Genomic DNA, 14,243 nt, shown 5'->3' on the forward strand with positions numbered 1-14,243 from the left:
AATGTCTTTATTCCAGATATGGTCAAGCATGTAGGTTTGATTTACATGTTTCATCCATTCCTTTCTACTTCACCTGATCTTCGATCGGAATAACATAAAAATAGATGGAGAGATACCCTGAGTATTAATCAATATTTTGTCCAATTCTTAGCACTGAAGGCTTTTTCTGGCGTTTTCCCATTTCAATTGATTATCAGATGTTTAAATTCATATGATGAAGCTATATATCCCTTTGATATTTCTTCTGCATTTAAAGAGATCTAGGGATATCGCATTTTAGATATATCACTGCAAAACTCAGCAACTAAACTATACTCCTTTGTGTGCATCCTCGACATTCGCTAATAAAAAGTTACAAACTACAAGTTTCAACTGTGCTGTCTGTGCATAACTGTTGATTATAGCTATGAGATGTATTACTGTCTCTGATCTCACCGTAATTACTTTAATTTACTGCATGTACTGGCCTTCGGTCTGAAATAGTAGGTGGAAAAACAAAATCAATAGGCTTGATTCTGAGAATCTTACACACACTACACTCACGCATGAGAAGGCATATAAAATTGAAAATATATTTAAGAATACCATCACTCACCGGGAATAAAAATATAACTTGTTACAATTTTTTTTTTAAATTTCCATTTCATCCATCGTTTCTAAAAATTGACTATTTTAGTATTAGTAAAAAGCATATTTCGTAATTGTTGTTGGTACACGGATATTTCGAACTAACTTTACTGGAAGTCATATTGCACCGCATCTTCTAATTTTATGTGAAATCTCTCTAATCTTTTAAAACAAAGGAGGAGGTCTCGCGTAGTAATAAATATCTTTGTAAGTTTAAACCATAAAAATAATCAATATAGTTAGTTTGAGAACTGTCACGCCCGCTTGGAGAAAGTAATCAATAGATTTTGATCTTTTCAAGAAAAAGATCATCAGCTCCCTATCCACTATATCGTTTTTTTTTTTAAAAAAACTTGGAGAATGACAAAGAAATCAAAGAAGAAGAATTTAAGAGAATCGAATTTTGTACGCCCATCAGCTTTTAAAACACGGGATTTGAAATCGATCACTGTGTGTGTGTGTGTGTTTATAGACTAGTACATAGCATGTGAAGCGATTCAGAGGTTTATACATAGGTTAGATTCTGTTTACATTTTGGGTCAACATATTACACTTTTGCTTTGTCCTTCCTAAACGCAATAATAGCTGTTAAGCACGCCCACTCGTCTCCATTAATTTTCATGTCTTGTACTTGTACTGCCATCTTTGAAATTTATTTTAAGCCCATATATATATATATATATATATTAATATTAGTCAATAAATTAAAATTCATAATAAATCGCCTTATTCATAAAACCGTGTTACTCATACCGCTTGGGGTGCTTCCTATAATTAATTAACTGTAACTAATGAAGCATATTATTTCATGCTCGCAAGTGATCAGTGTTGGTTGTTGAATGCTGAAAGAATAATGTGCAAATATCCATGTATGTATTTTTTTTTTTTTTGTGTCCTCTCCATTTGAAATCCCTTCATGCATGTATCTCCATCCCAATGAATTTCTAGTCTTTAATCTTTAATTCAATCTAATTGTTGTTAAGATTGATCATTCTTATAGATTCCTGAGACAAATCCTATGAATTAGAATTATCTCCATTTGAAATCCTATGAAGCTGGCACAAAGGCTTAGAAAGCAAGCTAGGTAGTCAAATAATATCTACACTTACTAAATTTTATTACTTCAAATTGAATGAACTATAATACCATTACCAAACTTAACTATAAGCTTGAAAGGTCTTCTACACACTGGTTTTTATTTTAATCACATCCAGAAGGTTTGAATTATGACATCAGTTGTATAAGGAACTGTGGTAACAATAAATAACACGTTGTACATAATTTAACATGAAAAATTTAAAAGGATTGCGATGAAGCATTGCTGAAGCAGTGCGACTGGTTAATGAGGGAGGGATTATTATTATTATTATTATTATTATTATTATTATTATTATTCACTAATAATATTCTAACAGCTGTACGCGTCCTTCTTTTCTTCGCACCTTCCTATCCTCTTCTTTTGCAATGCGTTCATCAGCTGGCTCAGCTTCTGTCGTACCTGTGTTCTCAATTTAAAACTAATCTGATTGATTAAAACCTTGATTTGACTTCATCAACAATCGTCCTGGCCCACTGAGAATTGGTAGCCCAAAATAGACGCCAACGCGCTAAGTAAATTATCCTTCCGGGTTCAAGGGCTTGGCCGATATTTTTTTATTATTTGGGCCTATATATTTTGTGGCTTTTGGCCCAAAATCTGGGCCCATCAGTAGAAAACTGGGACTAGAGGGAAACGACAAAAAAGCGGCCTGGCCCACATACTTCTGATCGGGAGCTGCACAGGGTTGTTTATTACTTTATTTATTTTCCGTCTTCTCCCAAGTTCTTACAAGTTACAACCCCGACCTGCGCTCACGGCGTTCCCGTCGTGCGCTAACCGGACGGCCATTGTTTTCCCGGCGTGCGCTGTGACTATCTCTCTTCGTCCTTCGATATTATTATCGCTTCGTTGTCCTATTGTTCTCTCCGCTTCCATTAAAAGTTGAGTACACCTCAACCCTTTATCCTTCTCTCTTGCCGCGAATCCTCTATTCAAACCTCTAGAGTCCTGGCATAATTATATTCTGTAAAAGGTGCTCCATTTTTTCGAGTGGCTTTCTCTCTTTGAGCTTCCAGTTGAAGCATGGGATTAGGGCATCCCTGTTTGCTTTCCGATCCATTGTATTGATGCATCTCGCGCGAGTTGGAGCATTTGTCTTTGAAGAATTCTCTTCCAAGTTCATTGTTTAGGGTTTTTGTTATCGATATGTCTGATACTTCGAGGAGTCTAGTTACCATTACACTTGGGCGTAGTGGTCAGGTACTTTTTTTTATTTTTTGGCTTCAAATGTTTGATATCTTTTTTTTTTCTTTTAATTTTCTTTTCTGCTTTGCATTCTTAGAAGTTCTCAGTGTAGTTTTTGCTGCTTCGAATTTTTACGAACTGGATTAATTTGAATTGGCTTTTCTCGTAAATGCTTCATTGAATGATGGCGGGTGATTTTAATTGAAGTCTTTTGATTTCAGTTCTTTTTTCTTTACTTTTGTCTTTTATGAAGTGTTTTGTAAGAGAGAGAAAAACTCAGTCATTGTTGAAATCCTTTTTTTTTTTAATGGTCAGATGCTATGCGTGGAAAATATATGAAAGAACTTCAACTTTTTTACTTTACTCTATTATAAGTTCTGTTCTGGATCATGATGGGTTTAACCGACTTTATTCGAATGAGCTACCATGCATTTGGATATAGGTTGTCAAGAGGGACCACTCTACGGCGGATGTTTCTTTCCCTTCCTTTCCCCCAGTTGGCACGAAAAGGTCTGTGAGAGATAGACTTGGCAATGATGCAGAGAGTTCCTTTTGGAATGGAAATGAACTCAGCAATTATAAACGGTGTGTTTGCTATTCCTTTTGTCCCTATTGCTATTCCTGTAGTTGTCAGGACGGTGATGCATAATACACATCATTTGCATTGAGATTCTCTGTTTTGTTCAGAAGCTTCACCGTGAATAATATGTCAATAGGCTATTTAAATTGGGAAAAAATGGTGTACTGGACCCTCTAATAGTCAGTAATGTTTGTGGAAGTGCTGCTTGTGGGTCTGGATATTATTAAAATATGCAATATCATTTTTTTTTTTTTTACATCAAAGACTTTGTTCATTTCCACTGCAGACAGCGGGGAGATATAAGCTTGCAAAATGGGTTCAATGGTGGTAAGCTTCCTCTACCATGAATTTTTATTTGGACAGTATTTATGATGCTTAATTTCTATAGTCTTAATCACATCACCATCATTTATTAGATGGGCGAATTGGCAAAGATGACCTTCGTTTGAAGCTTATGCGAAAAAATGCATCTCGATTGGCTGAGAGCAATGGTGGTAAGAGGCATATGGACCTTCGTGAAAAATTGTCAAAGGCAGCTCAACCTGCTGCAGTCAATATTAATTCAAAGCAGAACTTGCCTGAACCAAGGGAAACAAGCATGTTGGGCCGAATCCCCTCTTCTAGAAGTTCTGGTGACTTAGCACGTATGGAATCAGTGAGAAGTTCATATTCACCTTGGACATTGGATCATATTAGGAGAAGATCACCTGATGGGTTTTTAAGCACTTCCAGGGGAATTTCCCCTCAAAGAAACATGGAAGACCTGCAGAGAAGGCCTTCAAACAAGAAATATGATAATATCAGGTCAGCCCCATATGTAAACAGGGATGCTGTTGAGACTTCAAGACCTCCGAGCACTGCACCATCTTTTGTTGCACATCCCACAGCATCCACATTACCTCTAGCAACTGCTAAGCCTGTAGCACCTCATCAAGGGCAACTTCCGGCACCACGGACTCCATATGTGGTAAATTCTACTTAGCATTTGACTTTCCAAATTGCTTTTCTCCGATGCTACTCCCAATGTTAATGGAGAAACTTTTCCCACAATTAACTGCTTATCTTGACTTCTTCCTTCTGTTATATCTAGAGTTCATTGCCCCATGTGATGTGGTCCAAGGCTGTCAACTCTCCCCCTTCCAAAAGAAATTGAAAAATTCTTTGTTTATGAAACCTTAAAGAACTAATTGAATTCCATGGTAATCTTTATGAGTTATTGGGTTGGGTTTAGGGTTTTCGCTATCCCTAAAGTAACTGTATTGTTTTTTTGGGAATGAAAGGTCATTGTTACCCATATAACATCCCTAAACTAACTGTATCGTTTTGAAATATTCAAAGTAGGCTTTTAGGACTGAATGAATTGGTGTCTGCAAGGTGCCTTAGGCAAGCACCTGGCTGAAGATGCCTCGCCTCAACCTGCAAGAGGTGTGGGGAGCTTTTAGCACCTTGCCTCATGCAAATGAGTGCCTTTAACAGTAAGTTACTGATTGTGATTTCCATGTTGGGAGCTAAATCAGGAGGGTCAGTACATTTTGAATCTCCCTGCCCATTGAGATTTTTCTCAGTTCTACAACAACAACAACAACAAGCCTTATCCCACTAGGTGGGGTTGGTTGCATGGATTGCATTATGCCATTGTGCTCTATCATCTTAGAAGCTCCACATCTGGTTGAAATGCTTTCCAGTAGACTGGTCAAATTTGAGGTCATAATGGAGTTGTAGAATTGGTCCATTTGAGTTAACTTTGGCTGTAATTTGAAAAGGAAAAAAAAAATGAGCTTGTAATAGTTTTGACCCCCCTCTACCTTGCCTTATATTTCATTTATGGATGATCTGATGGCCATAAGTTGTGGGTGTACAGATTGGATGTTGTTAGCTAGAGTTGTTATTGAACATCTGATGTAAGAAGTAAGAATTACTTTAACTTTGAATCTGCAATTGAAAGGTTGTTGTTCTTCAAAGTTTGCTTTTATTGTTACTATTGGGAGCTAGCAAGCATGCTTCAATGAACAAATTGTGAATGTGATGGTGGCTATTCAGTGCTATTCAAGCAGAAACGACGGGCAAACAAGTCCTGTTGCATTTCTCTATTGCTAGTTGCTTGAATGCTGGTTTAGTTGTAGTTATATTCTGAGTGAGATGCTGGTTTTCTTGGGGAAGATAGTTTCTGTTTATATTGTGGACAGTTTCTGGCGTCTTAGTTTTAGTTTCTTTGTAGGAACTTTGACATCTTTGAAATTGAGGAGTATTGTGCCTTGAAGACAAGTATATATTATTTTTATATAGTCTCATCTCCCATGCACGTGTGACATCAAAAGTGGCTAAAGTTGTAATTCTATCAAGTTCTCTGAGCAGAGCAAGCTTAGTGTTTTACTGACATGTGAATTGGTTATCATGTAGGGCAATGAACAGAAGACACCCCAAACTGTTGATGGCCTGTTGCATGCATTGGGACTGGGAAAATATGCCATTCTTTTTAAAGCTGAGGAAGTACGTAGTTTATTTATTTATCTAATGGCTTGTCTTGGTATATTTTCAACCTTATTTCATGTTGAGTTATACTTTGTTCAAAGAAATGTAAAGTTATCAAGTCATTGACCAGTGAAGGATTCGTAATGTGATTGGGAATGTCTTTTATTTGAATGGGGCACGTTGACTTTTCAATTGTCTGTAATAGGAACTAACGTTGAGCATCTTTTTTGCCCCATGATTTTTTTTTCTTATTTTTGTTGCTTTATTTTATTCTTTTCCCATGTCAATGCACAGTGGATTAAGGGCCCATTTGGTTCAATTCAGATTACTATGGTGATGGTAAATTACCATTAAAGATGCGTTTGGTTGTGCTTTGGGGTTGGGCCATGGTAATCTTGATCACCAAAAACATGGCAATCAAGATTCATACCTCCTCCTCCTATGAATGATGATTGCAGGTTGGAGAAAGTCAGTTTTACCATCCAAATCATCTCTCTCTCTCTTTCCCAGCGTCTTTCCTCCCTTCCCTTTCTCCTTTCCTGATCATCTGCTGCCCCCCTCTGCACTGCCACCACTACCTCTCCTCTCCTTCCTCCTCCTTCCTTCCTGCCTCTCCAATGTCAGAATCTGCACCATTGACGTCACTAGTGCCAGCATCATGGATTTCCAGATCATGGATTTCCTAATTGTGGAGCCTTCTTCTCCAGCACTGACAAACCTTTATGACCCGTGTTCAACTCCACCTTTATCATTCCCCCACTTCCACTGTTGCTTGCACCTGCCCTCCTGGCGTTGCTCACACCTGCCTGCCACCACTAGCATCTTGATCTTTGAAATGAGTTTCAGATTTGAGCTTTCAGATCTGTGTTTCGGATTTGATTTTTATGATGTTGTGTCTTGCATTTGATTGTTAGAAATAGGGAGGTTTTATAATACTCCGTTGAAGGGGAGCTTGTATCCGCCATAGGGATGAAGGAAGAAATTTTGTGGGGGTATATTGGCCTCTGGTTTCTGATATGTGATTTTGCTGCGGAGATTTTTCTGTGAAGATTTTGATGGAGAGGGAAGGGGAAATTTACCTTGTCTAGGGCCAAAAGTGTCATTTCGCATTTTTTAAATTTTTGTTTGATAAAAAAATATCATTCCATCGAATTTTATACCATACCAAAACAAACTTATTGTAATCAATATTACATTCCATTGCATTCCCATGTAGGTCTGTAATTGAACCAAATGGGTTAGTCTATTTTTGACCGTTTCCAAATTTTGGGATATGTCACTAGAGTTTTATATTTTCCACATGACACGAATGAGATCTCTGGTTCTTTGAATCTTTCATAATTACAGCCTAAGGCTCACTCCATGATCCAAAGTACTTAAAAATAACATGGTGTCTATAGTCTTTATTTATTATTTTTTGTCCCTGTGTTCGCTTTAGTAATTAGTTTTCATCCCCTAACATAGGGTTTATAAATTAGGAATATAGGAAGGAAAATCTTAGTCTTTGATGACTTAAAAGAGACATTCCTGCATTTTGCCATCACTTTTGAGCCTTTTTTCCCCCTTCATTTCTAGGCTGTCATTTCAATCCATCTAGTGGGGAGTAGAAACTCATGAAATTTTAGCCCTTGAATAGATGTTTGGGAAGTCGGGCCTAAATCGAGAAGGATGCATTTTATCTTCCAAGGACCCTGATTTGCTCATGGCTGAAAGTATATCTCCTGCTATAATGCTTGACAGCTTGAACTTTCAGCACAATTTGACTTTTAGAGTCTATACTATGCAGTTGGCAACCTCTTGAATTGTAACGATAATATGATTATGATTACAAAAGTATGAATTATAATTATTATAATGACAATAATATAATTTGATTATTTGTCATGCAGGTGGATATGACTGCACTAAAGCAGATGAGAGAAAATGACCTTAAAGAGATTGGGATTCCCATGGTAATAGGCTATAGACCTTTTTTCTTTTAACTATCATTTTGTTACTATTTTTTTCATTTATGCCATATGCTTTGTTAATTTCAATTGAATATTCAACCACATATATGGAGGAGGATGAAGCTTAGGTTGAATTGTGAACATCACTTTGAGCCACATATGCATATTCAATGTCATTTTTTGGCCATGCTAAAAGTTGTCTTGTTCATGCATCATTAATCATATGATGGTTGTTAATCTAAGGTTCTCTGCTTCTGTTCGTTGCTACATGCTTCTGCTTCTGCTTCTTATTTACGTGCTCTAGTGCATATGCTGAGTTGGTTTATAGATTTATCTGTGTTCCTGATTTGTTGCTCGAGTTACAGGGTCCGCGGAAAAAAATTCTGCTTGCTCTCTTGCCTCGTGCCAAACGTCAACCATGACATCTATCCTGCATGATGTAGAGGCTGATGCATGTTGGGATCACCAGGTTTTTATGGGTGACGAACACACATTTCTGAGAATCACCACTTGAGAATAGCGTGCCTTGACCTCTTGTGGGGTTGAGCTCCAATGTATCCACTTGCTCATTTTTTGCATTCAAGAACGCTATTTTTAGGTTTCAATGAGAAGTATTTATGTGTAAAGGATTCTCTTTCTTGTATTTCTATGGGAGTATGAAATGGATTTATTTAAAATGTCCTGAACAGAAGTTGATGTTTGTGTAACTTTTTGTCTGAAGATAGTGCTTGGCATTCAGCAAGATTTTGTTGTGTCAGCAAAACACATTGAATATTTTCAGCCCCCTTTTTTCGTGACGAGTATTCATTGTAAGCATCAAATGCCTACTTTTCCTCAAAATTGGTAGGCGATTCATTCCTTGAAGATATCATCGCCTTTGTTGAGACAAATTGATTTCACATTTTCATGGTAAGTTAGTGCAGTATTTTCGAAGATGGTGTGAATGTCTTGTACCACAGTCGCAAAGCACTAATGGTATCAAATGCTGCCATCTGTTCTTTTCCCCCTTAATTTTCCTGCCACTTGGCAATACGCAAGAGAAAGCACTCTTTTTTTTTTATTATTGTACTTAATATGTATTGTCAAATCCCCATATTCTGTGAATTCTTGCTATTATAATGAGATTGAAAAGGAACTCTTCACAATTTAATATATCAGTCTTGTAATCGTGTCACCTTTCTATTCCGTGATTTCTATTGCGGATCACTTAAAAAAACAACAGAGAATAAATGAAAATATTATGCTTTCTATCTTTCTCGTTACTTAAATAAGTTAAGGAAAATTATACAGTAGTGCTTTACAATACAATGAAAAATTACAAGATTTGTTAACCTGGCACAGTAAATTATACTGTGGGGAGCCTCAATGTAATAAGTTTTGTTGCAGTTGTAAATTATTTCAATTTTACACTAGATACAACGAAGGATCATTTGCAGGTCTCGCATATCTCTAGACTAAAATTCATATCATAATCATCTCTAACCAGTGATCAAAGTTCTCTCTTTTTCTTTAATCCCTATGTTAGAATCCAACCTTATTCTTTGATTTAAAAAGAAAGAAAGAAAGAAAGAGAGAATCCGAGCTAATTAAAAGTATAGTAACTCATCCAGGTCATGAATTTTACCCAGTTCATTTCTATTGCGTAATTTTAAGCAAAGACAATGCAGATAACTATAAGTCTCAAGTGCTCAATCATTAAAAAATATGCATAGTCAACGACGTCTTTGAATTCCCTTGCCAGTCTACGTGGATCAGCTCTAAATTATTCTTTCTTCAACGCTGTCTTGAACAGTCTCGTAGTCCCACAAAACCAAGATAGTCTCTCTTTTTCAACTTTAATTGAGAATCAACAGATTCTCTCATCAATACACTTCTCTTTAGCAGCAGTTCTTTTTAAGTCAGTTTCAAGTAAAATTATAATGGAATTTGGTTGTTGGGAAGTACCTTCCTTGGCGCTTCAAGACTACGCTTTCATTCAACAATGATCCTGACGTCATCTTTAGCATATGCATACCCCTTCAATTCAAACCCCATTCTCTAATCATCAAAATATACATAGATATACTTATATATATATATATATAAGATATAATTTTCAATAAAAAACAAATATTTCTTAAAATATTGTAAACAGTGGGGAGCTTATTGCAACAAACCTGCCAGGCACTAAAAAGGAGGGTGAAATTTCCGGGTGAGAGAACTTAACTTTAGAAACAAATTGAGTGCTCTTGATACGTCAGTATTTGGTATGAGCAGACATTTCAAATCAATGTGTTCCTTCTCGGAAGGAACAATATTTGTTGAGAAGGAACAATATTTGTTGTTCTGAAATTCTAATGGAGTTTTTTCAAACCCTAGTCAGTTTTGGCATTCTGTGAGGACTCACAGGATAATTAAAAAACCCACTTTGAATTTGTCCAGAAGAGAAGCCATGAGATAGTGGTGGGAGAAACTGTACCTGATGAGAAGTAGGGACCACTGTATGATACTCCAAAAACCAACGTGTAATGTAATTGGATTAACCATCAATCAATCAGCCAACCCACCCACTTACATTGATTAGCCAATAGCCACCATAACCCAATCTCTCCCATGAAGCTGCCTTTTTATTCCACAGATTGGGATAGCGATATGCTTGATGACAGCATTCCTACTTGGAAATTCTCCTTCACAAAGCAAGAAAAAGCAACTTGAATAAACTTGAAGTAATAAAAAGAAAAAAGGAGAGGGAATTGATGAGCATGAAACATTAATTGGTAGAAGAAGTCCAACAATTGAAGATATGGGCTGAGACAATGGAATAAAACACAATCTCATGGTTTTTAAATTGTCCCAAAAGCAACAAAAGTGTGGGGTCCAACCAGAAGAAACAACTGTCCAACGCTAATCCGCCTTTTATTTTTTGTAGGATTATTGTAGAATAAAGATTACTTGATGACCTAATTCCCCTGGAAACTTATGCTGCAAAAAGTATAAGATGTAGGCTTCGCTTGCTCTGTGAAGATATGCCCAGATCTTGTGGACGACATTTTATTAGTATATATGCTGACATCATAACCCCACTTCTTATATTCCTTCATTTAGCAACTGCCACTTCTTTACCATTATCGTAGCATTAATAAAACATGGTCAAGATGAACAGACTAAGATTTTTTTTTTAATTATTTGTATATGTGGGTGGTGGGACAATTACTGAGAAGCTTCAACTAATGCTGAATAATCTCATTTGCTACAGATACTTTGAGAATTTTAATTGTTAACTTCAATTGAAAGAACAGTAGTAGATGAAACTGGGCAACATTGGCATCCATAAACAATAATCTTAATAATATTACGAAGAGCTTAGGTAGAGGACAATGCTAGAATCCACTAAAGGACAATACAGGAATCCACTAAGTCATTGGTTGGTCAGGTAAAATAATACTAGATATGCATTTTAGTACAGAAGCAGATATGTTGTTAATTAATTAAGGTATAGGACCCTGCCTTCCAGATGATTACATCCTATCTTTCTTTGACTTTTGCAGCTACAGTTAGTTTATAACATTAATCATGTCTTAAGTATGGAATATTTATCTTTCTCGTAAGGAATAAACAAAAGCCAAGTGGTATTATAATTACATGTTAATATATTATCAAGTGCTTTTACGCCATCTAATTTCCCCTTAAACTAATCACACTGAATCCACCCTGATTGAGAAGTTTGAGGTGTATCTACTACAATATGAAAGTTTTAAATTAACCAAACATTGCATGAGAGACGGCTTTTCCCTTATCTGACTTTTCTTTCAAATCCTTTTTTGCTATTGACCCTTTCGGTTCCCCTTCCCCCTGTACTGTATGTCCATGTATTATTAAAAAAGCTACTTGTAATTTAATAGATGCAATGCATGTTAACCTAGAACCCTGAGAGCGTCTATAAAAGGAAGAGAAGCCAGACAATAATATGTGCATTTCTACCTAGATATATCTTATTTTCCCTGAGAAAGATGGATAAAGAACATGGCTGTGATATTTCTCCTTCATGGGATAGTGCAGAAAATGGCCATTCTTCTGTGGAGAAGAGGCTAAGGTTATTTGGGTTTGAGCTGAACCCATCTAAGATCAACGATGGCTGTGTCAAAGACCCTGTGGAAGGAGATGAAAGTGTGAACTCTTCAAACTCGGTTTCATCAGGAGGAGAGAAAACTGAACAGCAGGACAAGAGTTCACCTGCGACAAGAGACACCTCAGATCATGAGAGGAAGTTCGAGTGCCAATATTGTTGCAAGGAATTTGCAAACTCACAAGCATTAGGAGGCCATCAAAATGCTCACAAGAAAGAGAGAATGAAGAAGAAGAGGATGCAGCTTCAAGCCAGGAGGGCTAGCTTAAGCTACTACCTTCAGCCTTTTCAAAACAACCCTGGTTTTTCCTTCGATGGCTCTAATTCTCCTTGGTTCTATGACCCCTCTTCTTATAACTCTGGGTTTTCTTCATATGAAGAACCTCAGATTAGCTTCAAAGCCAATGATCAAGACGCCATCAATATTCTTAATGGTTTTGATCAGAAATCAAAATGGAATTCTCATCCACCCCCTTCCCTTCCTTCTCAACAAGATACTTGTATGTTCACTTTATCACACACAGATAATAGGCCTCTCATCTTCCCTGCAGCTTCAAACCAGAGCCACAGTAACAAGGCTCTGGATCTTCAACTAGGCCTCACCTTGCAGTCAGATACAATAGAGTCCCTAAGAAGGATGTAATTTAGTTTAGAACACATAGGAAACGAAGAAAAAAACAACATAGAGAAAATCACAATTCATTATAGCTGGCCGGCCCTCACAGAGGCAATTCATCAGTCACCTAGCGTACAATTCATATATGTTGTTATTAATAGCCTAATGCCAAAACTGGGTTACTTTTGCATCAGATCATGTCTACGTCAGAGCTTCCTCTTTCCTTCTTTATTTACTTTATTTTTCTTTATGTTAAACACTCAAATGCAAAATTAATGTTTGAGCAAATCACCCATGGAGAGAAGTTGGAGAACAGGAACATTAAGATTGATTAAACAACACGTATCTTTTTAAATAGACTTAATTATTCTCATGTCAAGGATTCCCCGTCTGAACTGAAATGTGTATGCTAAGCCTAGAAGAGGAAGAAGAAGAAGAAGACTGCCTTACTGCCCAAGCGGGGAAAAAAAATCTTTCAGAACTCAAGGACGCCTTCTGTAGAACAAGTGAAAAAGGAAATTCATAATCACAAATAATATAATACAAATTAAAATGTTCAAAGCATGTCTTCTTAAAACATATAAAGAAGCTTGTTACAGAAATCAATGCGCTAATTTTTTAACCCACAAAGCTTCAAACGAAAATTTTGATATCACCTTTTTTGACAGTACACTAATAGATTATAGAAGCCTAATGACTATAGATATAACTTAATTTTGATCTTCATATAAGGTTTTTGCCATAGCCTTGTATTTTGAAAAAAAATGTTCTAAACATATAACCTGGCATGGAACATACTACCATTGATCTGTTTTGGACTTTTGTGTATAGTATGAAGTTAATTTTTTTCACCAACATTAAGTTAGAAGTTACTCGAGGTAAATAGTATTGCGATTAACATATAATTTTCAACGTACCAAAATTAGGCTTGTTATTAAACTGTTCAAAAGTGTTGTTTTAAAAATTAATGCTTGAACTCTGATTAAATTAATATTAAACAAAATATTTTATAGTTACTCAAGACACTAATTTAATAATCTATTAGTTTAATCAATTGGATTCACACAGTTTTCAATAATATTCACAATTTTACCTCAAAAAGTAATCTGGAATCACTTTTTTGTAAAAAAATGTATATAAAGTGAAATCCTTAAATTTGACTTACTGTTTGAAATAGGCTCCATAAAAATTATTATTTTTTCTTGTAGTGCATATCGTATATTTATTTAGCCCTCCAATCTACATCTAACCTATATTTGCGTCTCTTTTTACCTCATGTTATCTTCTTCAAGGTCCTAATATTTTATCACTTTCTCCTTCTACTCATTCATCATCCTTCAATGAACTTCCCCAAGAAAGATCTCATCTTAATGTTTTTTTTCCTTAAAAAATTAAATAAATAATTTAGCAGCCATTATTAATAGTTCAGTGTGTATGGTTTTGATGCGTGATGATGTTCTCACTATTTTTTTTTAATATCAAAAACTCACAATTGAAGTCACATAGGCGAATAGATTGTTATCCACTTGATTTAATCACAATTCAAAATAACATTTACTTTTGTCGTATCTCTCATATCACTGTCATTGTTATTTAAAATTAAAATTTTA

General features: G+C 36.0%; 2 protein-coding genes and 1 long non-coding RNA gene across 3 annotated transcripts; 2 read left to right on the top strand and 1 right to left on the bottom strand.

The window, feature by feature from the left end:
• The first annotated feature begins 2,445 nt into the window (after positions 1-2,445).
• Positions 2,446-8,686, top strand: LOC129311293 (uncharacterized). Its single transcript, XM_054953509.1, has 7 exons — positions 2,446-2,926; positions 3,354-3,496; positions 3,778-3,818; positions 3,908-4,458; positions 5,892-5,981; positions 7,853-7,915; positions 8,278-8,686. The coding sequence occupies exons 1-7, from the start codon at positions 2,873-2,875 to the stop codon at positions 8,332-8,334; spliced, it is 999 nt and encodes a 332-aa protein (XP_054809484.1). The 5' UTR covers positions 2,446-2,872; the 3' UTR covers positions 8,335-8,686.
• An 809-nt stretch (positions 8,687-9,495) lies between these two features.
• On the bottom strand, positions 9,496-10,925 carry LOC129310400 (uncharacterized). The gene is made up of 2 exons (XR_008593107.1): positions 10,069-10,925; positions 9,496-9,928 (listed from the first exon to the last, which is right to left on the bottom strand). It is a non-coding gene; the product is annotated as an uncharacterized LOC129310400 (long non-coding RNA).
• Positions 10,926-11,839: 914 nt separating this feature from the next.
• Positions 11,840-12,826, top strand: LOC129312009 (zinc finger protein 5-like). The gene has a single exon (XM_054954546.1). The coding sequence runs from the start codon at positions 11,902-11,904 to the stop codon at positions 12,658-12,660; it is 759 nt and encodes a 252-aa protein (XP_054810521.1). The 5' UTR covers positions 11,840-11,901; the 3' UTR covers positions 12,661-12,826.
• Positions 12,827-14,243: the final 1,417 nt, after the last annotated feature.

The sequence above is a fragment of the Prosopis cineraria genome, unplaced genomic scaffold (genome assembly GCF_029017545.1).
Source record: "Prosopis cineraria cultivar Desert tree isolate PC_DT_omini unplaced genomic scaffold, ASM2901754v1 PC5, whole genome shotgun sequence".
NCBI classification, from domain to species: domain Eukaryota; kingdom Viridiplantae; phylum Streptophyta; class Magnoliopsida; order Fabales; family Fabaceae; genus Prosopis; species Prosopis cineraria.